The 24,439-nt window shown below is 40.5% G+C and overlaps 1 protein-coding gene across 2 annotated transcripts in view; it reads right to left on the bottom strand.

Moving 5' to 3' along the window:
• ALKBH8 (alkB homolog 8, tRNA methyltransferase) overlaps positions 1-24,439 on the bottom strand; it is a 43,756-nt gene that overhangs the window by 5,385 nt on the left and 13,932 nt on the right. For both annotated transcript variants that reach the window (XM_065648512.1, XM_065648521.1), the window contains exons 8-10: positions 10,808-10,914; positions 6,502-6,656; positions 5,404-5,669 (exon numbers count right to left, since the gene is read on the bottom strand). In XM_065648512.1, coding sequence (XP_065504584.1) covers positions 5,404-5,669; positions 6,502-6,656; positions 10,808-10,914 — 528 coding nt within the window. The remainder of the gene's footprint in view (positions 1-5,403; positions 5,670-6,501; positions 6,657-10,807; positions 10,915-24,439) is intronic.

The raw sequence follows: 24,439 nt of genomic DNA, 5'->3' as shown, positions 1-24,439 counted from the left end.
ACTGGCTTCCTGGGAATGGCGTAACACAGGCAGATATCTTGTCCCACTCCGCTGCGCTCTCAGGCACCCTCACCTCCATCATTTCAGCCAGGAGTAGCTAAACTAAGTTTTATAAAAACTCGCAGTGGATCAGAATAGATCACTAAGGGGCAGAAGACATTATATAAATAGCTTGCTTTGTAATCGTGCTGCAAATCTGCAAGACACAAATCCTCTTGCAAACTTTAAAATAAAGATAGGTAAAGACAGGTTGAAGTTGCCCACCATTAGATATTTTCTAAGTTATCCCATTATAACTAACTCTACCTGGTAGAATTAGTTCATTTAAGTATCTGGAAACCTGATTGATTCACCACATTAGAAACTGATTAAGAAACGACATCTAATTCTGAAATCCAGCCACCAAACGGAATTACGTGGCTCCCTGGAGAAACACTTCAGGTATAACTGATAGCATGAGAGCCTCAAGGAACTAAATTACATCCCAGCAAACACACACGTATGTAGAAAAAGAGACACCAGCACAGCCACAGCAACACAGGTAAATCTCCTTGCTCCAACTGGTCTGAGTCAGGCCTTTAGCATTCCCTCCACATGGCGTTTTGGTTTTCCATTGTGTGCAGGCAGAGTGTCTGTGGAAACAAAAGTGCTACGTCTAAAACATGGAGTTCATTTCTCAATGACGAAGTGTCAGAACCAAGTGGAGCAGTTCAGTGTTCATTAGGTTTTGTGCTGCTGTTGCCCAGTTCCTTCTGCGCGCTCTTCATCCCAGATCTCCCAGCATTTTAACAATTCCTACTCATTGAGAGAAAAACTCAGGAAAGGTTCCTCTGCCTCACCCTCCAAACACCGAAATACAGTGACCTGGCTCCAAATACACTTTTGCAAGGCAGTTTTGTCCTTCCTGCTTTCATCTACTGATAGGAATCTGTTCTCAATCAACATGGACCCAGCGTAACTAAAACCCACCCACCATTATACAACCATACCACAGCAAATCTTCACTCGCTCTTACCCACACCCTAGCAAAAATCAAGCTTTTATACAGTTGCAGCAGATCCTTGTTTGAGAGATGCTCATCTCACAGTAAAAGGGTGTCTTACAAGGTCATGTGAAATACAAGCAACACTACTGATTACCTTCAAAAGACAGGCACTACAGAAGCAGGAATGTCTGTATTAAATCAAAGCATTTGGGCTCCTACATTGCCATAATTTTTCTTCCTTGCATCAGTATTCTGGCAAGGACAGTAACTTCTTTATATATATATATATATATATATATATATATATATATATAAATCCTTATTCAATGGCATTTTCTGGTTTTTGTTACTGGAAACACTCAACACCAGGCTGGACGGGGCTCTGAGCAATCTGATCTAATTGAAGATGTCCCTGCTCATTGCAGGGGGGTTGGACTGGATGACCTTCAAACGTCTCTTCCAACCCAAACTATTCTATAACTCTATGGTTTCCCACCAGTTTATCAATGCAACTAAAACTATAAACCACAAAACTGAAAAGCTTTGTTTGTCTTTCACTCACATCTGAGCTCTGTGAGGATGCTGAATGTTCCTGTGGGGATTTATACATCATCACACCTACCTGAACCCTGGGAACTGGGAGACAGAGCTAAAGCTCATAAAAATTGATGATACATTGCCATGATGTCAACTGGCTCTGGAATGAAACCCTTGTGGTGAGACCTGCTTGCAGATATGAATATTAAGCTTGCAAGTACTTAAATATAAACTGTTAAAATAATTCCCCCAAATGAGGTTGAGTGGGGAGGGGATCGTGTTAAAAAAAAAAAAAAAAACAACAAAAAACACCAACAAAAAACAAACCAAAACCATTTCTCCCTTTTGCATTCATTCAAACAATAAAAAGCTGGGCGAGACAGAAAAGAAAAAGCAATCTGAAACTTTATTAAATTCAATCTTTCTCTACTCTTTGTCCTAACTACATCAGACTTGGATTCCATCTCTTGCTCAAACATTCTTAATCTGAATTTGTTTGTCATGAAATTGCTGCTCTTTCACTGTGTCAGAATAATGCAGCCGTTACAGCACTGTCATTTTCATTGAGCGTAGCTGGACTCCTGTGCATTTCATTGTCACTCAACCATACTCAAGTAGATCAGGCTATATGTAATCACCCAAAGAAACTGAAGCAAATACAATAGCACGGGCCACAGTGGAGACATTTTCAGACAGTGCCTGAAGATTAAAACCATCAAGAGGGCTACCTTAGCTTTGATCTACCATTAGTGCTGCTACTTAAAGTATCCTATCTGAAAATGTACAGTAACCTTCACAGTACATCGCCTGCCTTCAGAAAGTGCTTGCCTCAGGTTTTCAGTATTTCTGAGTCAAAACACTCCAACCTACATGGCTGTACTGACAATGCTCTACCCAGCCCCCATATAACTCCTAATTTCACAGCATTGCTTTATTGCTTCTTTCCCAACAGGGCCCAGGCTAAGAGCTCCAGTACACTGTGCATAAAGCCTTACCGACTGCTGTGAGGCAAAGGCTGCAGCAATTTATTATGTTTCTGCCTGGATTTTATGCCTCCAAGTCAAAAGGAGTAAATGAGGGAGGAAACTGATGCCCTGAATCTAGAGAGCACTCTCGTTATCCCAGTGATGTACCTCATACACAAAGAATATTCTTTAACCCCTCACCCTTGGATCCATGCCCAACTCATGTAAATAGAAGTAACATAATAAGAAAAAGAGCCCTGTATAATCAGACCTTTCTGTTGAGCCCAAATAAGAACACAGGAGGACAACAAAAAGTGGAAAAGACTGCTCCTCTCTCTCTCAGATAAAAAGAATGAACAGGCTGACTCACCCGACACAAGTCAGCATACCAAGGAGCTGGGCTACCGCTAATAATACTGATATATGACTAACGCTTGTTCTACAGTACTTCCTATAGAACAGTACAGCAAGGGAATAGAGGTAAAAATCCCAGTAAGCAATATATGAGCACTGAATAAATGAAGACTGATTTCCCGCAAATCAAAATTCACAAAATAAAGAACTGATGTTGGTTGCTTCTGCAGTCACAGAAATAGCCAAGTATTTAAAGTAGTACCTTGCTTCAAATAATAGCCATTACCAGTTGCTTTAGAGGAAGATGCACACACACACACACACACACAAAACCACATCAGGACAGTTTGCTCTCCTAAAAAGCTGACCATAAGAAAAATGTCTTGTCTACTGGCACTTCAGGTCAAAGAATGAGGGTTTGTATTACCTATGAACCAAGTGATCTGATGTCTCTTTGAAGAATTTGACCCAAACCCTACAACTGCTGCTCAGTGCTTGGCTTTCTGGCATTTTGTGATGGTAAGTTCCATCCGCAAAGCATTTTGTCTTCACAGCAGAAAACAGATTGCTGCACTTTAACCTGCTCCCAAACCGTGTGGTCCCCTTGGATCACCTTATTGTCCTCCCTACCAGCAACTACTCATACCCATGCTGGTTGATCTAAGTGACACCCTTTGGTGACCCTTCATCAGTACTGAACAACATCCAACAGTCTCACCTCTCTCTTTCTCCACACCAGCGTAACACCACACCATTCCTCTCACTTATGATAATTTAGTTCTCTTAGTCTTCTCAAGATACCTCATCAAAAGCTTAAAAACATCTGTAAACATAACATACACTCTTTTCTTCTTTAACCACACTTTGGCAGACATGTAATAATAAACATAGTAGAAATAAGGAAGCACGTCCGTACTCCTGAGACTCTGTGCTGGCTTGTGGGTGAAAATAAGCAAATGCAAAGTCTAAAGCCCAGCTACAACCAAGAACAACTAGTTGTTACCAGTGGAAAATAGAAGGTCAACCGACGCCTGAGTGACGCAATTCCCAGGTTCTGTTTGTCAACCGTCTCAACCGCTTCTTTAAAAGTTCCCTCCCTTTCACTGGTATTTTTCATGTTTTGGATTTCTCCTGCCAGCACATATGAAATGAGGTAACTCCTAAAGTAAGAGAGCAGAGGGGCTGGCTGTCATTTGCCTGCCAGTAGATACCTGATCTTTCTTTCCCTTAGCTGGTTAACTGTGGGCCTCAGAAAACAGACTGGTGCTGGCAATTTCTGAACACAGCACCTTGCAGATTTCGCCTTAAAAATCTACCACAAACCTACACAACAGCAATTTACCAAATTCATTCTATGACCAGGTGACCTTCATGGAACCCCGATAAACTTCTCTCCTCCCTAGTTAGGTTTGTTGGTGTTTCTTACAGGAGTCATGGTGAACAACTGAAATGTACCAAACATCAATAACTATTTTCAGGCTACAGCAGTCAGGCATAAACACGCCTACTTAAAAATCAGTTGATTTTGTTCTAGCTTAGGAACAATAATGGAAATAAATCCATTACTAATACAGACAGGGCTGTAAGTAACAACTTGTGTTTTAGGGCTGAATATAAATAGGAGGACAGAAACTCCTCAAACAAACAAGTCTGACTTCTGTTATTAAAAATGAATGTTTTGCCTTACATAGAAGTTTGCAAGCCTGATGGATTTCAAAGTGTTTCACACAGCACAAGCACATGAAAGAATTGGACAATTCTGGAACAGGGGAGAGCAGACAGCATAATGCACATCTGTCAAAGATTTATTTTAGATAAAAACAATATGAAGTTTGACCCTTGCAAAAACGTCTTTGAAATATTTGCAATAAAAACTATCTCTTGGTTCATATTTGTATGCGCTTCATGTCTCTGACAGGAAGGGAAAGAAGTAAAACTGGACTAAGTACAGAGTGTGAAACAGGGAAGGTGACGAAAACATCAGCAAGAATGATGATCTGTGCTGAAGTTGAGACTCCTCCATGAATTTTATGTTGGCATATTTACTGGGCCTATGCACAGAGTCAGAGGTGGGACAGCCAAACATGACGTCATGCACAAATGAGCCACGCCACCAGGGCCAAGGGAGCTGCAGAGGATATATGGGAATTAGTGTTGCCCATGCAGATTTCACAGACACGTACATTGCATTCCTCACCCACTAGCCAAGTGAAAAACTTGTTGGAAGCATTCGAACTGCCCAACCATTTTCCCTTTTAATAAGCTTATTCAACAACAAAAAAGGCCAAAGCATCCATTGCAGCTTTTCAATCCACCGCACCCATTACTATTTTTATTACCATAGTTTGACTTGCAAAACAGAAGTGGCTTTGAAAAAAGAAAAGGGTAATGCACATAGTGAATGGATGTGGAAACCTAACACAATTGGTAATTGATCTTGGATCAGGAAACAGCTTTCTGTTCTTGGCAGTCTTTCCACAACTGAAGCTCCAACGTGCTGCAACTGCACGATGAAATAAACACTATCACCGATGGAAACAAGTAACAGTGACTACTACTTACCATATACAAGTCCTCGTTGATGCCCAGATATTTCCCATTACCACAACCAACATCGGCCACTATTGACCCTTTTGGTAATGACTTGAGAAACTCTACAATTTGTGGCCATGGGCTATGCCTGGTACTGCTGAAGTGTCTGGCAATCTCTTCATACACCTGGTGCACATATTCTTGCTCCAGCTTGGAAGCCTCCATCTCATTGTGGGGAAATGAAGGTTGTAACTGTCTTTGGTGTCCTTTCTGGCTGTCACAGACAGATGGGTAAACTAGACATAACAACAGATATACAAAAAAATAAAAGTTTTAAGTCATTCCTTGTTGGTTAAGCTATTTAGCAAAATAGAGTTAAAAGTGAAATATTAAAGTGCAAAAAGTGCTTCATCTCTCCTTTATCTTTTAAAAACGGAAATGCAGGTCAAACTGCAGAAGTGTTTGATGACCTTAAAAGAAGCAACCTGCCTACGTGTACGAGAGGCCATTTGCAGTGATCATTCACCCTGCTATGTTAATGAGGTTCATGTTTTCAAAACTGACACAGTGCCTCTACTGCCAAAGATCATGACATCACTGCAATTCAGCCTCTGAAATTCTGTTCTGAGGGCACAAATGGACTTCAATTCCATGTAATAATTGATCCACCTAGCTATTATTAGCTGTACTGCCCTAAGGCACTTACATGGCTGTATCACTGCAGATGTGACTGCTTCACCTTCTCTAATGTATTTATTTTCACAAATTTACAGTCCCGTTCAAATAAAAAAGCCGACCAAAACTGACAGGAACCTGAAGAGTAGTAGCTACTTTTATTCTGTTACATTATTCCAGCACTTAAGATTCCACTGGAATGCAAATTCCAGATGACTTGCCTGGCTCTTGAGCAAGCCAAGTGGCCAAGTGCCTTCCTGTCCAGAGAAACTCCGGCAGCCACATGGATGCAACCAGTTCCAGCCACATAGCACACCTGACCCTGAGCCATTCAAGAATGGCTACCAGGACTGCCAAAACTATCTGAAGGGATAAACCGGTTTGTTCCAAAAAATGCTTATATATTGATAGTAAACAACAATTTTGACTTGGAGATCACCTCAAGACACTTACTACAATTGCAAGGGCTTCTCCTCACTTTCCTGAATGTAAATGATGTCCTTGTTTCCCTTCGATTTAGTGTTAAATCTCCAACATCAGCAGTGATTGTTCCAACTTTTTGCCCAAGCTCAGATGCTTGAATGACATCATATTTTCGTGGTGTAATCCTAAAACAGAGTAGCACAAAATAAAAGAATTCCATTTGCATCAGAAAAAAAAATCCATCTTTATAAGAAGGCAATTCTTAAATACTGTGACATGTGTGATTACAGTGTGCTATTTAATGTACTGCTGCTTCTGAGTTTTTGACTTATTCAATTTCACAAGAGGAGCTGACAGATAATGACATTAATTAAAGCATTATTTAATTGCAAGTAATTAGCATTGCCCTTCCCTTCCATAAAGTCTGATTGTTTATTTTGCTATGACTTTTTTATATATATTTCTTTTATATTAAAAATATATATTTGTTAAAGATAAAATACACTATTAAAAATGGTGGCTAAGGGTATAAAAGCATAGAACTAGTTGAGCTCTGTCAGCAGACTGAAGTTTCTTGTTACAAACAGGCCTCTCCAAGGAATTTTGCTTTGCAGCAGAATTGGTTTTCCATTTATTGACAACAGAAGACGCAAAGAATGTAGCACTTGTGAGATTTGCTAAAATGCCTAAAGGGAGAAACTCTGCTATAGACATTTCTTGACCAAAATCTATCAAGCAAACTGGGAGCAGAGCTGCTTAAGCTACTCCTAGATTTGGCACTGATCTTCATGGAACACAAGAAGATTTTTGCAAGGACATAATTCATAAAATGAAAGTGAGTTGGAACTTTCTTAGAGTGACAAAAGTTTCAAATCATTTTATGAGAGGCTTACATTACAAAAAAGTTCCAAACCCAAGAATTTTTAGTACCTCTACAAATGGATCTCTCTCAAAGTTGAGAAGAGGAAAACGAGGAATTAAAATGCGAAACACAGCATGGGACAAGAGAATCAGCCACACCCACATGTAGTTTCCCATCACTTGCACATGGGAAAAGTAGATACTCTTGGAAGAAAATGGAAACTCCTCAGGGAAATAGCTCAGCACTTCAAAGCTGTTACTGTCACACTGCAACGCTTCCTGAACTTTGTCATCAAGGAGATTAATGAAAAAATTTCCTCAAGGAGAAAACAAACAAACGAACAACAACAACAAAAACCAGAACTACCACAACAACAAAAAAACAACAATAACACACACACCGCCCACACCACCACATCTCTAAGGAACTGGCCTCTCAGAGAAGCCCCTTCAGAGCTGCTGACTTCAAAGTACTTGACTCCCAGCAGGACAAGTTCTCAGTATAAAACTGACTTCCATACTGGTTAGCTGAGTTTAACCCTCACAGGTTGAGCCAAAGGGGTAAAAAAAGGTGTACTGCGTCTTTTAATACAGTAGAACATTTAGTCCCATCTCAAATTTCTACTGGAAGACGAAGCTGCTGCCCAGTGTCTGTACTTAACCAAGAAGACCGATGCGATGCCAAGCAGGCAGCCTGCACAGCGCTCCGTTGCTTTGCTGTTTGCATCTCCCCTACCGCAGGGACGCCCGTCTCCAATGCAGTCATGGGGAAAAAGGGTGCAGGTCCTTTCTGTCTAGAAATCAAGAAGCAGCACACTGATGCACCATCTAGATGTTGCAAAAAGGAGACATGTAGTAGCCCAGAGGACGGAAATATCCCAAAGGTAGCCGTGGAAAGGCTGAGATCTAATAAAGAACTGCCCTGTTCGTGGCAGACAACGAAGCTATGATAAAATAATCAGCTGAGGATGCCTGAGACTCCCAGGGCAGGAGAACTTCAAATTCCGAATTTGCAGATTTTCTATTTTCTTTTGTACCTGCAACAATCCGCTAAGCATAGCAGCTCATATTAAGTAAATCTTTTTTGAGGTTCTAGTTTCAACCCATGTTAATTTCCTTTTGCCTATGCTATGAGCAAGAACTCTAGATAAAGGCTGGACTAAAACCAGGATTCCCAATGTCAAAAATTAAATGCTGCACATCCTCTTGCTTGGCACAGTGTTGTTTCACTATTGCCCTGCCAGGAATGGTGTTTTGCCAGGTTACTCAAACAAAAATGAACCTCATTGGAAAAAAATCACAAATGAACCTCATCAGAAAAGCCGTAATTTTACTGTCACCCATGAGACAAAAAGAGCACATATCTTTTGCTCTCCTTGATGACACTATATAGTTTATTTCTTAACCATATGTTTCTCTTTCAGAGAGAACAGAACAAAAGTCCTTTTCCTGTGTACTCTGTTAAAAGAGCTAAAATGAAGTCTCTAATTCCCCTGCTATCCAAATATAGACATTGAAAACCTTTCCACAATAATTCTAAAACTGAACTTTTTGCTCTCTAATTTGACTTCTGAGTAGATAAAAGGCATCGCAAATGATCTTAAATACATCCTGTTGTAATGTATGCAAGTGAACTAACTACACTTGCTTTCTGGATGATTAATCTTGTTGATTACAACAGCATGCTCCACTAGCACGATGGAAAGCTTACTCCAGTTGAGTATCTCGACCCACTACTGCTTTTAAAAATATACAGAAAAACTATTTGTAGGAAAGGTGGACAAGCACTGGTACAGGAATAACCTACACAGTAGTAGAAGGACTTGGGATCTTAATTTTAAATGTAACATATGCCATTGGTTCTCAAAAGACAACCATCACTGGAAGGTACAAGTGAATAAAGTAATAACCTAACTCTGATTCTTAGTAGACAGGTGCAGTACCCAACTTGAATGCCTGCTGGCAAGCACTCAAGTTCCCTGCGTCCCTTCCTCAGGGAGTCTGGCTGCCCGGGCCCAGCTTGGGAAGAGCAGAGCTGGTGGCCTTGGAGAAAGCTGCCATGAAGACAGACAGAAGTCTCAGCAAGGGCCACCCCTCTTGCCCTGAGAGCTGCTGTTAAACAGAGGCTGTGCCCCTGGGCCGTGCCCCAGCTACAGCACCAGGCATGTCCCAGCTGTGCCTGTGCCCTGTCACTGCTGCGCTGATCCGGGCCTTGATCCCCGACTGATGTCCCAGCCCGGACCCACGGAGCTGCCTGATGCCCAGGGATGGGGGCTGTCCCCTGGCCAGCCACATGGAGACAGCACTATGCTCTCAGAGTTGTGGATAACCTTTCCAAAAGACAACTGACAGTGTTTGACAGGACAGAATAAGAAGCTTATAACTCTGGTATCTGTTTTCAGTCTTGTATACCAAAAAAACAAAGGACTTCCCTGCCCTGGGCTTCTATAATGATGCACGTTTGAAGTACCAGATGCTTTGTACAACTATTTAATTTAGTGAGGGAATATACAGGTCTATACAGCTCTATAAAAACGAACAATGTAAAGGTCATTGGGGAGTTCATACTCATCCTTCATAATACAAATTAACCAGTGAAATTAAAAGGCAGAAAATCTTCTGCCAATAGAAGGATTTGATGTTTAATTTGCACAGAATGTAATTAGTGTCTCCAGTTGACTGCTGTAACCAGTGATAGCTGGGGTCAAACAAAGGAAGAAACATTTACCATGGGCACTTCTGCCCCGTATGAGGGTTTCCATATTCTCCATATTCTCCTGTCACTCTGAGAGCTCTGAAAGGTTTTAGCCTTTTCGTCTATTTCAGCGCTCCTATTATAAGCATCTCCCAGTGGTGTGGGATTTAAAAAGCATGTATTTAAACTCTACAATAAGCAAAGCCTCAAGACATATTTAAATAAATCTCTTTTCCAGGATCCCAGACCCGCTCAGTACCATGCAGCCTTATCAGTAGTTAAAGAATCCCTAAAGTAGCTGGGAAGAGGGCAGAAAGACTCCCCTTTGTCACCCTCATGCCCTCTGTGCAGGCAAAGTCACTCTCTCAAACCAGCCCTTTTCTTAAAGCCTTTGGCATATGTGATCCAACGGGAAAAGCTGTAGGCTGAAAAGAGAGAAAGGAAATGGTGAAGTTAATTGCACTACAATCAATTCTTTGCCAGCTCAGAGTCATTGAGGAGTTTCACACCGCAGATGTGAGAGCAATTTCCAAGTGAAACTTCACTTGTGACAGCAGCAAGAAACTGCAGCTCAGGGACTGGCAATTAGCTTCCTAAAATCCCCAGTTTTTTTCAATTTAACCGGAGCAGCATCTGAGCAAAGGAGTTAGTTTGTATAATAATTATAGAACTTGACTTTATTTCTTTCAGAGCAATTCAAAATACAGAATGTCATTAACGAAGCAAATAAACAACATATATTCTTCTATTATCAGCAAATGCAGGGACTCTTACACATACCCATGTGTCCACAGGTATCTGGATTCTCCAGCCATCACCAATAAACTGCATCGGGGCAGCATAATTGCCACTGTGTGGCCATCGGGGTGTTTGAAATCCATCACAATCTAAAAAGAAAGAAAACCAGCCACTGTGAAGGAGCATGACTTACAGAGCTTCATATACATGCCAGGCATTCTCAAGTCCTAGCTTTGTTTGCCTCTACAATGTGTTCATCAGAACATTGGCACGAAACAGCTACGTATTTCCTCAGGGATGCAAAAGCCTCTCTGTCCCCAAGATCTTGCCCTTTCAGCACCGCGTTCAAAAATCTGAGGCAGTCACAAATATATGTGCATATGTAGATAATTAAAATACTAAATATATATACATATATTTTATTTTCACAGTAATAGCTTTCTTTGTGAGAATAGGGTAGCACTGTTTAATCTCTGTGGGTACCTGTGAGGTAGGGAAGGATTACTACTCCCCAACTAAAGGCAACCTCATAAGAGGAAGAGGGGGCTCATTTGCTGCAACTGAGGCATCGGAAAGTTATGTTCCTGGGGTAAGGCAGTCAGCTACTGTCTTTTTGTGAAGGCCATGCAGAGAGAGACAAATATCTCCACAGAGTGATTCATCCTAGTCTAAAATGTAGAGCTAAGTGATGTAGAATGACCCTATGCCCTCCGGAAATGCCTATCCATTCACAGCAGATTGAGCTGAGACAGTTAACCCTGAGTAGATAGAATACATTGAGATAACCAGTATTAGGTGAGAGAAATAATTTCCAACCTGCCCACATTCTTGGAGGTTTGCAACACAACAAGCACATGCAGTCTCCCAAGATCCTGACTAACATGCCAACTACCAGAATCACCCTTTTATTATTTGCCACCTGGCTTCTAGCCACAGCAATCTACTGAGGTAACGCTTTCAGCTTTATTCCAATTTCACAGCCCAGATGGCAGTGCTGCATTTTGCTTCTGCTTGGGCTAGGAACGTTACCCTTTTACATTTCCCAGATGAGTGAAACTCTTGCTGTGGAAAATAAGGAGCAGGTCATTTAAGCAAGTCAAACGCCTTACAGAAGACTTAACGAAAAAAGAAAAGTGGTCAAAACTATTGAAGTCAGCAGTTCCAGCTACGCCAGAGAATTAGCACCATGAAAGTGCTGCCACCTGATTTGTAACCTACTAAATATGCAATTTAAAAGCCGATTTACTACAGTACGCCACATCAGAACAAATGAGGCAGTTCTGCTTCTGCATACAGATGCGTTTAACAAAGAAAACAGTGGTGCAATGATCAGTCATTCAGCACAAAAACCAGCAAGACAGAGACTGAACAAGCAAGACTTTTAAACACTACAAATTACCCACTTACAACATTTACTATTTAATGTTGTGCACACTGGAGCAAACTGCAGTGGCATTTACATTTTTACAAAAAAAATTATTTATGCTGTAGTACCACCCACATAGAGTGACAAAGCTTTTCCTGTTGAGCTATCTAAATTTAAGGCAAGGAATGACGAGGGTGACAAACAGTGGGGTTGAAAGGGGAAGAAAGATATGGGGGAACGGGAATAAAGCCTACCTATAAGGTCTGATTAATGATTGTGAAACGCTTCAATAGCTACACAAATAGATGAATGGCAGCGACTTGCTAATATAGTCCTTCCCTTGCACTTAGCAATTTCTTCTAGGTATTCTCAAAGAAGCATGGGGTGAAGAAGGCGAAGCACAGTGGCTTTACAGATCTGATGGGGAGGCTGTCCCATAAAGCATGACTAGGTGCAAGCCTCTGTAAAAAGACATAGCTATCTGGCAAGGTGACAAAACCAAAGGACAACTAATCAGGACCAGCAAGTAAGGAAACGAAAAGCATGTAAAGAAATGAGGAGTGAACTGGTTGGATAAAATGGGTGAGATATCTCAGTCTGTCTTTTGCCCCTCTGGCTCACTGCTGTTGGGGGAAAGGTGTGAAGGGACAAGACAGAGACCAGGTTCTTTGGAAGTATGGCAGAATAAACTGAACATGAGAGTCCGTCCAGATTCCTTCCTGGAGGCTCAGTTACCCCACTGTCCCTCTTTCTGGGTCAGTAGTAGCTACAAAGCTCTGTTCTTGCAGATGATGTTCAAGAACTGCACTTTTTCCAAGAGTCAATGAGGAGACCTCTATGAGGTCCCCTACAATTCTAGTTCCCATCTCCCTTCAGGGCCTGGAAGAGGAGACTTCATTCCCTTTCACTTCTGTGCGGCAGGCTGGGGACTCTATATGAAGCACTGGGAAGCAGTTCCTCCAGCTCCTTGCTTTACCTCATGTGTCTCCGATTCCTCTTCCCCCACCAGCTGCATGGACCCTGAGTCTCTTCACAGAAAATGCTTCTCAAACCCTGTCCTGTTAACAACTATGCATCCAAAACAGCAGAGGCTCAGAGTGCTCTGTAACTACACGTTAGGAATGACAAGCCACAAAACTATCCCTGGCAGCTGGATTTTCAGGCAGAAGTGGCAGGAAAATAGACAGTAAAAGAGGGGAGTATGTCCTCCTGGCTAAATTTCAGCTATGCTAAGCCAACAAGAAATATGTGAAACGAAGTTTCTGACTGTGCAGAATTTGAGGCTGAAAAGCAGATTTTCATCTGTGTAACATCTGGCAAGTCTAGTCCTCAGCAGCACAGGATCCCAGCTCTGCCCCTGCTCGCTACTTTTCTGTGGAGGAAAACTTCGTGCACCATCATCTCACACCGTGTGGCTGCTCCCCTTTTAAATGAATTTCATTCTTATGACAAGCCGTGACGATTTGGAAAGGAAAATAAAAATCAAGGATTTACTTGCAAATGGGCAATGACATGAAGTAATTAGCAGTAACTGCGAGAGTCAAAAATCCAAATCCAAAACTGACTTTTGCTTATGAAGCCAAGATCCTCAGCTAGAATACATTAAAGTTTTGCACTTTTCTATTAACAACAAATTTGACATTGCAATTCCAACAATCAAATTTAAGGAACCCACTGTGAACATTTGTAACATAGTAGCGCAATTCCTATGCTTGATTCCTTTATCTAGAGTAACTGCACCTGAACGCTTGAACCAAGCAAGAGTACTTCTATCCTTTGTTTACAGTACAGTAAAGAACATTTAACCCAGAAGGGGTTTTGAAGAACTCTGCTCTTATCTCCGAAAAGCCTATTACTGACTGAAGTAGATAACATTCCCACACTTCTATATGTGCCTTTATCCTGGCAGAACATTCTAAGTTGTCACTGACACACACACACACACGCACACAAAAGATTAACGCATTTGGTCTTCTTTTTAATTTACTAAGGATTCGATCAATAAAACAACTCTGCCACTGCTGAATCGATCTGCTTCATGACAGCTTTGCTCCACAGGAGCTATTTCCAATTACTATTTTCGTTTTTACCCATTTTCTTTTTTCTCTTAGATGGCAGAGTCAATAAAGATCAAATTTTCAGCTAGCCCATGGTGCATCATCCACAGATTACATTCAAAAAATAAAAACAGTGGATGCTTTGATCTTATACAAGGTTTACCTTCTTTCTTTGTACTATGGAAAAAAATGTCTCTCTAAATATATCAAAAAACTTAAAAGAAACAAACAGCTAATAATATATACTTGTGGTTTTAAATAACTTAACGTGATGCCGGATGCTTAAGAGAGAGTGTTTATGATGAGGGAGCACATGAAGCAGTAAACAGCTTTCAGGGCTGGCTAAACATCAAAGGGATATCCACATCACAAACATTGTTCCTGTGGCATAAAATACAGCAAAACGCAAAAACCAGAAAAGAATTCAGCATAAAAGAAAAAGGGCAGAAAGTATGTTTTTTCTTAACTCCTCAGGGAATGAGAAGCCTGCACCACCTTTCAGTGCAATGTTTCTGCACTCCATCAAAGAGCAGGAGGATGCAAGTGAATGACTGGTCTATCTAATAAGTAACGATCCAAAGGCAAAACAGAAATAATGCAACGAGGCTATAAGGGCAATGTCGATAAGGATTTTACTGCTACAGTGTGAAATGACAACATTGTTTTTCTAAGCTTTGTCTCTGATGCAATTTGTATTTGATGTTAATAGACTGCCTTAGATGAAACATAGTCTAAAGCTAAAAAAAGTACAACGTGGAATGCTTCTCTAGGCTCTGACATTATTTACTGAATTTTCAGGGAGCAAAGACACATTATCAGCCTACATAGCAGTTTCCCACATGTAAAACAGATGAAAAAGAATGTCTACTTCAAAGACAGCTGAGAGGTTTAAAGCCCACACATGGAGCCATAACAACATAGTGGGGCTCTATGCAGAGACAAGAGCCTGCTGGCTCACACAGGGCTGAGGCAACCCATCAGTAATACGGAGTGCCTTCCACTGCAAAAAACATGTGAAATTCCAAAATTTGGAACTCGGAAAAATGCTGAATTGTAAGGGGAAGAAGAATGGGATTATTTTCTCTAAATAATCCATATCATAGGAAATTTATCTTATGTAACCTATGCTGATATTTCCATCCTATATCATGGTCTCTAGCCATCCTTTGGAAAATGAGTGCAACGTTTACAATAATGATGATGAAATATTTCAGTACTGCCTACCTCAAAAACCTCTCAACACATGCACAAGCCTCCCCCATATCAGATTTACGTCAAAGCTTACCACCTCCTGCTAAGCCTGCTTATCTACTTAGATGCTATGGTGATGCTAGTCAGATTCTTAATATACTTACTAGGTTTTCTTTCTTCAAAAAACATATTCAATTTTCCACCCATGCAATGCATTACTCTCTTATTGAATTTTCTGTTTTAAGTTGCTACCTATTTCTTCATCTTAATTGAAGGCTAGTCTATAAATTTTTTAAAACTATTTCAATATATCAACAGTACTTCATTTTTCTCTCTCTGACGTCTCACCTTGTTATGATTTTCTTGATAACCCCACAAAGGACAGTGTATTCACTGAATAGCATACCACTGTCTCTCCTACCTACTACATATGCCATTGACTTCATGACATAAATTCTTTTTTTGTCTGTACTCCATTTACAAGATTTGGGCAGTGCACAAGAAGAGGAAAACTACTGCAATTTCTAAGCTAAGTCCTGTTGGATGGAGGAGGTTCCAGTTTTCTGCAGGTCTTGTCACAGTGAGCTGGAATATACACCACTCTCATTTTGTACCCAAGGATGCATCTCTTAAGGTTCACCAACTCCAACTGATTAGAAGCTATTAGTCACCCCACTAGCTGGCTGCCGGCTCCTCATGGTGTCCAACAGTTGAGCTGCTCTGCCCGGCCTCGGCAGAGGTTGGGATGCTGGTGGCACTTTCGGCAGCACCACACCAACTTTTGACTGCCGCTGTTCCCACTCCAAGGCCTCTTCCTGCTGTTACAAATTTTTATGTTTCACTCATATGTCCTCTCAAGCTGACTCTTCTTTGTTTCAAAAGCCTCTTGGTAAATCCAGGGTTACTGTTTATTCTCACTGACTGAACAGCCAGTCTAAAAGAAGAATGTAGGAAACTTAATCCATTAAAGACTACCCATCAAATATGCCGTTCCTACTAACTCTGAAACTGTCACGTTTGTTTTGTATGTCAGGACAACACCTGTGTTAAAAGTCAGGGCTGAATATTAGATTCCTACATAGAAGACGTTCAATCCCAACAGTAAAAGGCAATAGCTGCACTACCACTCCTTCTCCCTCTCTGCCACCATAGGTATAAAGGTCTTCTTTCTGGAAAATGCTATTCAACCCCAGCATATGAGCTTGATGTCCTTTTGTGAATCCAGAGACAAAGACTGAAGCTCTCAACAACATCATTTATTCAATTTTGCTAACATTCCATTTTCATCCGTTAATAAATCGCTGCCCTAGCTCTTAGATTAAACTCTTCTAGGACACAGAAAGGAAGAGGCTAATGCTGTTGGTATTAATTTCATTTCTTTTATTGACTTAGCCTCCTCTACAGTATTTTCCATTCTTTCAGTCATATGTCTTCCCTCACATCTGTGTGTACTACTACACCGACATACAGGGAACTGCACTCATCTACACCAGGGCAGAATGTGCCCCAAATACATGAAATCACTCATTTTCCTTTCCAAAGGAAATTTCCAAGATTTTATATGACTTGCTCTCTAATGGAGTACAGTTCAAAGGAGAAGCGGAAGAGGACTCTTAGACATCCCGATGCCAGTGGCCTCCAGAGGGCTCAATCTGTTCAAGATCTAACACCCAAACGTCACAAGAAAGCAGTTCTGCATCATCAAATACATCTCCTCAAACTTGCACTTAATTACTCTATGTCTTGAAAGCAAATAAAACTGTACCAAACGTCTACCAAGAAACCACTAAACAAGTCCTTACAACACAGACACGGCTGTTCTGTAATGAGTACAACTTTATACACAAGTATGATGACATTTGCAGGATTCTGGTATGCACATCTGTGCATGTGGTGCTGTGGCATATCTGTAATTCTTTCACACATTAAAAACTTGCACCTTCTCAAAGGATTTTCAATGTCTAAGTAGAAAAGGAAACACTTCAGGGTTCAAAAAGAGCCTATCACCTTTTAAAATCATTGATCATTTACAAATGTCTGCAGAAATACACATTATAATCAGCAATTTCCATGTTACTGCTGTTGCAAACACAGGTAGTAGGACTCTCTTCAACCATAATTTTATTTCCATGACACCCTACCTGTATGTCTATCAACCTGTCATTAAGCATTATAATCTTTAATTGCAAGTTTTGTACAACAGAAGTGGTTTAAGCGACTGTGAACAGGGCCTCTATATAATGTAAAAAATTATTGATACAGGATAAATTGGGCCTTGGCTGAGTGATACTGCCAAACATGGAATAAAGACATTCAAAACCCGCCTGGACACCTTCCTGGGTAACCTCATCTAGGTGTTCCTGCTCTGGCAGGGCGATTGGACAAGATGATCTTTCGAGGTCTCTTCCAATCCTTAACATTCTGTGATTCTGCGAAAACACCACGGTAACAGGAGTCATTTACGGGAAGGAGGACCTGAAACACCGACATGCAGGGTATACGCTTGTACCACACACTAGTGCAGCACCGACCCACCAGCTGTTGTACAGCAGCCCAAGTCCTTACAGGTTGAGGGCATTTCAGGGCACGGCTAAAACACGTGGTGTGTTCACGAGCCTGTAGAATGGAAAAGTGTCTTCCCTCACCCTTTACAAACATTGGGGTTGTTCATCAGACCTCTGCAGGTCTCAGCTTTCTGCTTGTAACATCGTAGTACAGAAATCCAACCTAACTATGTCACAGGGTGAGAACAGTCAATTCAGTTCAAGATCAAGACATCTGTGTTTGGGCATAGACTTTTAAAAATCCTATTAGGGATCTGAAACTGTGAAAGCACACACTAGTTGTCTAGTTTAGGCTGGACTGACTCAGTCCCCATTGATTACAGAGGAGCTCAGCCATGCAGTACACATGTACACACCTCCTTGTAAACACTAAAATTCAGTGTTTTAATCCTGGACTGAATACCACTGACAACAAGCTATTAAATACAGCACCCAAGTATGGATCCAGCAGATGTCTCAACTCTGTTTAAACCAGTCCTGCCTTATTAAAACCTCTTCCTGCACTATTATCACTACAATCTTGCTCTCTACATACTGAAAAAGTAGTACGGAAATATAGTCCTGTGCGAAATACCTGTAATTCAAAAGGATGAAATGATGTGTTTACTCAGCCTGAGTCTGAAAGAAAGGTCAACGAGCTCTTCTCACAGCTCCATCTAAAAACTATCCCAGAGACCATCACAACAACAGAGAATTGCCAAAATACAAGACATGCAAACTGTGCCTCCTGAACTAATTCTTGCATCATACCTCACAAGAGCTGACACGACACAGTTTTTAATCTATTGCTATAGAAACTACCATATGGCTTGTTTCTTAATCCTCTACATCTTCACTGCAAAAGGGGAATCTACTGAGGAACAAAGATCTGGTTGTGAATTTACAGAAATGGCTTAAGTACATAAAGAAAAGTCATTCCTTAGTAGACAAAAGTATATACCTCTCAAAAAAATACACAACGCCAAAAAAACCCAAAGAACAAACGAAAGCCATCTTCTCGGTTAATGACGTCTCCTAGGGACATAAATTATAATTCAAAACACAGCATGACACAGAAAGACTGCTTTAAAATCATTTGAAGAAAACTGTTTTATCAATTCACACAAATGCAACCCATAGAAGTACAACACATCTGGCATATAGGTGTTATTTTAAAGCAGGTAAAACAATCAAAAAGGAAAAACATATTTTGAAGTTTGGATAGGCAGTATTCCAACACTGCTGATTTTCACCACAAGCAATGTCATCTCTTTCTTCTCTCATTCTCTCCATTTGTTCATTAGCCCAATATATATTAGCTATATAATATATATTAGCTTCATATACTGCAGTTAAAAGTTACACGAAACGGCTTTACCACAGCCTCAGCATCTGGCCCTGAATTTACAGTGGTGGCATGAACGTGCACTGCAGAGAGATGTACACAGTAACAGAGGAGGGACCAGAACATCTCACAAGGAACCGTGAAGTTTCTGGTTTTCACTGCTTTCAGCTGCACCAACAACCCTGGTTCCTTCCAACCTTCCTGCTGTTGCCCCAGCGAACAGACCAGAGCTTCACCTGCGTTGCTGTGACTGCACCAAGAGGCTGCTGCCGACTTTAGTCTCTGCTAAGAGACACTTCTTTCCCTGGCTGGAATCAGAATCTTTTTGCCAAGTTTATCAGCATGGCAGGTTTGACAGTTCTGGCTCCAGTGCACTTCTAACTGCTCTAAATTGCCAGTTCCTCAATGAAAATTTCCAGAGTCACCTCTACAGCAACAATAGCTCTGTGGAGAAACTTCTGAAACACTCGACATAGCTGGAAAGAAAAACAGAACATTGCAGTATGCAAAACACGCAGATTTGTAAAGATAGTATAAATGCAAACAGACTTCAAACCCCATTTGCTACACTTGCTGGTATTATAGAAGTCCAGTTGAAAGCCAAGGGAGACAATATACCACAGCAGGAGCTTAACAAGCTTGTTTCTTTACTTATAGACCACTTGTGATTATTATTATTGACTGACCACTTGTTATTTCTACATGAAATTTGCCACAGTCTTAAAATAGGCTCCTATGACAATAGAGATGACATCACTGGCTAATGAAATTAGATTTTTTTATTGAATTCCAGAACTGAAGTATAGTTGAAATGGAACAGCTAAAGATAATGACTTCTTAATGTCCCCGAGTCCAGCCTGTTTGCTATTAATTTGTGGCAGACACCAGGATTCCATTTCATGCATCAAGTGCTGATCTTCTAAAAATAACATGGGGAACAGAAATAAATTCCACTGATAAACCTCTCACAGAAATCAAAAAATCCTTAAAAAAGAAGAAATTAGTAACTACTCAAACAACAACACGTTTCTATAAAAAAATTGAACTGTTTCCAGAACGACAATCCAAAACTTGATTCAAAAATAATTTTAGCTGTAAAAATATTAATTGAAATGTAAATTTACATGAACTTAATTTTCTTCTATTACAATGATCACATCTTTCACAGGAATAAATAGCAACTTCGTATTTAAAAAATTAATTCACGTCACCACCACTGAAAAGCAGTTCATGTATCGTAGCAGACGATGGAGGGAGTGAACAGGAACAAGAGGAAAAAAAAGGGTTTTAGCCTAAAGAGAGCAATATCTTGCATCATAACCTATATTTTTTCAAAATTTCAATCTATCTGCATATTTCCTACCACATGAAAACCAATTAGTAATAGCCAGCAATAGCAAGATGTTTTTTAGAGACCATGTTTGCTTCCCCTGAAAAATTCAATATCTGTATTTGTGTTTCACAGAAAAGCCATAACAGCCAGACGTCTGAGAATTGGAAATGAAATGATGCTGCCTCAGCATATGAAATAAGCACAGTTCAGAAACAGCAAATATCCTGGAGACAAGAGGTTACGTTAAAACAGAATCAAGTTGGTAAAGGAATCTGCAGAAGTTTTCCTTCATTATTTAGCAGCTATGACGACAGCCAGAAAACTGTAAGCCCTACTGCAGACTTCAAACATTTTAGAAAGTGTTTCACTCAATAGTAGGACTTTGGTGTAATTGTGAGAAAACTAACTGGAACTAGACAACATTTTTCATAGCATCTCTCTGTATTTTTTCCATGTGATATTGAGTGGATTTTATTGTAAAATTCTTGCTAATTGCAATTTCTTTTGTCTCTCTTTCCACATTCACCTCAAACACACTGCTAATGCAACTGTCCAGAGAAGTGCAGCGAGAACATTCTTCTCACCTACCTATCTCAACAACGCCGACTGAAAGAAAACGCAGTATGCTAAAAAGACTGTAAAATTACGTATCTTTAGAGACACCAAATGGAGGCACTGAAAATAACACCTAACTCAAATAAATACAGAAAATTCTCACCAGGAATTACTGTTTTGCAGTACTTTGTTCAAATTCATGGACACAGGACATACGATTTACCATTAGGCTTAATAAAAATCACTCTGAACTAATTTCACCCCATTGCCTTTCTTCTCCTACTGTGACAACTTCTAAATTAAAGTTGTATTCAATAACATAACATTGAAACTGACTTTCATTAATATTTTCAGTTTTTCAGCTCCTATAAAGAAAGGGTGAATGTGGTGATTTACAAAAAGCCATTAGAAGCCCACAGGCCATTCTGGAAGTCTCTTCTGCAGTTTACCAGGAGATGCCAAAGAAATGGGTCAAAAACAGAGGAATGATTAGCCCAAGACCCTCACTTTTCCTGGAGTATTATGGGAGAAGACACATCACCTATCTCACTGCTTTGCCCTCTATTTAGTGGTTTTTATAAGCCAGGGAGAAGTACAAAGTAATAGTGAGATTTTTCTCCTTCAAATCAAGTTTAATCTGTCTTGTAAACTCTCCAAAACACAACATATTGCACCAATTAGAACAAAATTGAACCACTTGGTTTCTCTGAGTCTCTTGACAAAGCTGTTCCACATGACTGATAGCAAACACTGTTTTGTGAAGAATCACACCCTTTCTTCTCAAGATTGTTCATATTTAAAATGAACATAAATGTCACATGCCAAGAGCTATTCCTTTTTCAACATAAATCAAGTCTGCAGAAAAAAATTAGACTTACAATGATTCCTCTGACAAAACAGTACGAAGTGCTTTGTTACTGGATAAACTCATTTGCCCCTGAGGGAGGGACTGATTCTCAACCACATGATTTAGGCTGTCGTTGGACAGATGTCACTAGTGGTGTACCCCGGGGTCCACACTGGGGCTAACAGTATTTAACATCTTCATTAATGACCTGGACGATGGGGCAGAGCTCACCGTCAGGAAGTTTACAGGCAATACAAAATCTGAAGGAGTGGCTGATGCACCAGATGGTTGTGCCACCATTCACAGGGATGTGGACAGGCTGGAGAACTGGTGCCACCAGGAACCTGCAGAACTTCAACAAAGGGAAGTGCAAAGTCCTGCACCTGGTCAGGAATAACCCCAGGCACCGCATGCTGGGGGCTGATCAGCTAGAAATCAGCTTTGCCAAAAAGGACCTTGGGGTCTTGGTGGACAAGAAGTTGAACATGAGCCACCAGTGTAATCTTGCAGAAAAAAAGGCCAACAGCCTCCTGGGTTACATCAGGGAGAGCCTTGCCAGCAGGTCCAGGGAGGTGATCCTTCCTCTCTGTTCAGCACTGGTGAAGAGGCATCTAGAGTACTGTGTCCAGTACTGGGACTGGACTGTGATTCCCACTGCAAAAAAGATACAGACTTAACTGTAGCAAGTCCAGCACATGTCCACGGAGATGATTAAGGAGTATCTTTATATGAGAAGATGCTGAGAGAGCTGGGACTGATCCTCTTGGAGAAGACATGGCTCAGGCTCAGATAAGATGGCTCTTATGAACGTGTATAAATACTTGATGGGAGGGAATGCAGAAGAGGGAGTACGATTCTTCCTAGTAGTGTCTATCAACAAGACAAGAGACACTGAGCACAATTTAAAACCCATGTGATTCCATCTGAACGCAATAAACCTTTGTTATTTTTATTAATGACAGAGGTCAAACACTGGAATAGGTTGCCCAGAGAAGTCTCCATCTGCAGAGATATTTGAAAGACAACTTGACAGAGTCTTGGACAACCTGCTTTATCCAACCTGCTTGAGCAGGGGCCTTGGACTAGATGACCTCAAGAGGTCACTTCCAACTTAAACGACTCTGTGGTTCTGTGAAGATGATACAAGTTTGAGGACCTATGCTGATACATAAGGCACTAGGCTAGGAGGGCACTTGTGTTTAGTCCCCTGCCCTGCCACAGATCTCTTTTTCATAAGCCAAAGCATTTATTTTAGTTACTAGTCACCAGAATCTGCCTAACTCAGATCCTGGAAGGACAAGCAGACAAACAATCACAAAAAAAGCTCTTAGTAAGAATAAACTACATGAGGCATTTTGCTTTCTTTTCTTCCTCTGAAGTGTCTAGTTCACCAGCTGCCGAAATATGATACAGAACCAGTTGAGCTGCAAGGTTACCTCTTTATGGCACTTCTTATTTAAATACGTGCATTTATTGTTGAGGAGAATAAAGGAAAAGACATACAACTTTGTTTACATGTGTTTTCCATTATATTGAGTCTAATTTATTCAGATAAAAATACTCATACTACAGAGACAAGATGAGACGGATACCAAAGTTTGCTGCTGTACACGCAACTCTGATTATTTATTATGAGACCATGTAAATTTTCTATGTGGTAAGCTGTAAGGGAATAGAGTAATGGGCTTCACTCCTAAAATAGCTAATTCACATATTACTGCAACTGAAATGTACATATTAAAATCAGAAGAAGAGCTAAGCACATAAAAACACACCGAAGAAATCATAAAAAGTTGTAAAAGTACTAGAAAGAAAAGCCATTAAATAATGTAGCATTTCACTGGCCACTGGTTTGACTACATGCGTACTTTGATTGTCTGCACCTGAAAAGTGCGTTAATGGCCCATTAGGAAAAGGCACTGAAACTTGGGAGCTATCTAACAGACTGTATCCAATGCCTATGCCTGAAATATCTAGAAATTGCCCAAGTCTGGCTGTTTTCCTGATTGAAAAGTACACATTCCAATTTTAAAGAGCATCATAATGCTCCAGGCAGTACAGGTTTGTATTTCTCAGGTGATTAAAATCACTCTGCTTTTGGCCATCTCTGAGACCATCACAAAGGTGTGCTGTAATATAATCATCTAGAAATGCACTGCCTATGGTGCCTCATCAATGAGGTAACAGAGCATCTGTGCCAGAGTCAGCCTTTTAATTGAAATGGAAAGAGTAAGAAAGCCTGAGGCTGGAGACTGAGGCAGAACATGTGAAATCACAGCACCAATATAGTTTTTCTAAAGTAAACTAAAGCAACTTTTTTCTTTTTACAAGATCAACATAGGAACAGCTGTAAATTGGAGTTACCTACTGTTGTTGTGCTGCTCTGAATGCTCAGCACGTATTAGAAAAATTAAACTTAGGACGGATAAACTGCACA

The sequence above is a fragment of the Caloenas nicobarica genome, chromosome 1 (assembly GCF_036013445.1).
Source record: "Caloenas nicobarica isolate bCalNic1 chromosome 1, bCalNic1.hap1, whole genome shotgun sequence".
Classification (NCBI taxonomy): domain Eukaryota; kingdom Metazoa; phylum Chordata; class Aves; order Columbiformes; family Columbidae; genus Caloenas; species Caloenas nicobarica.
Note: the sequence above shows the minus strand (reverse complement) of the source record. Positions and strands in the feature narration are given on the sequence as shown.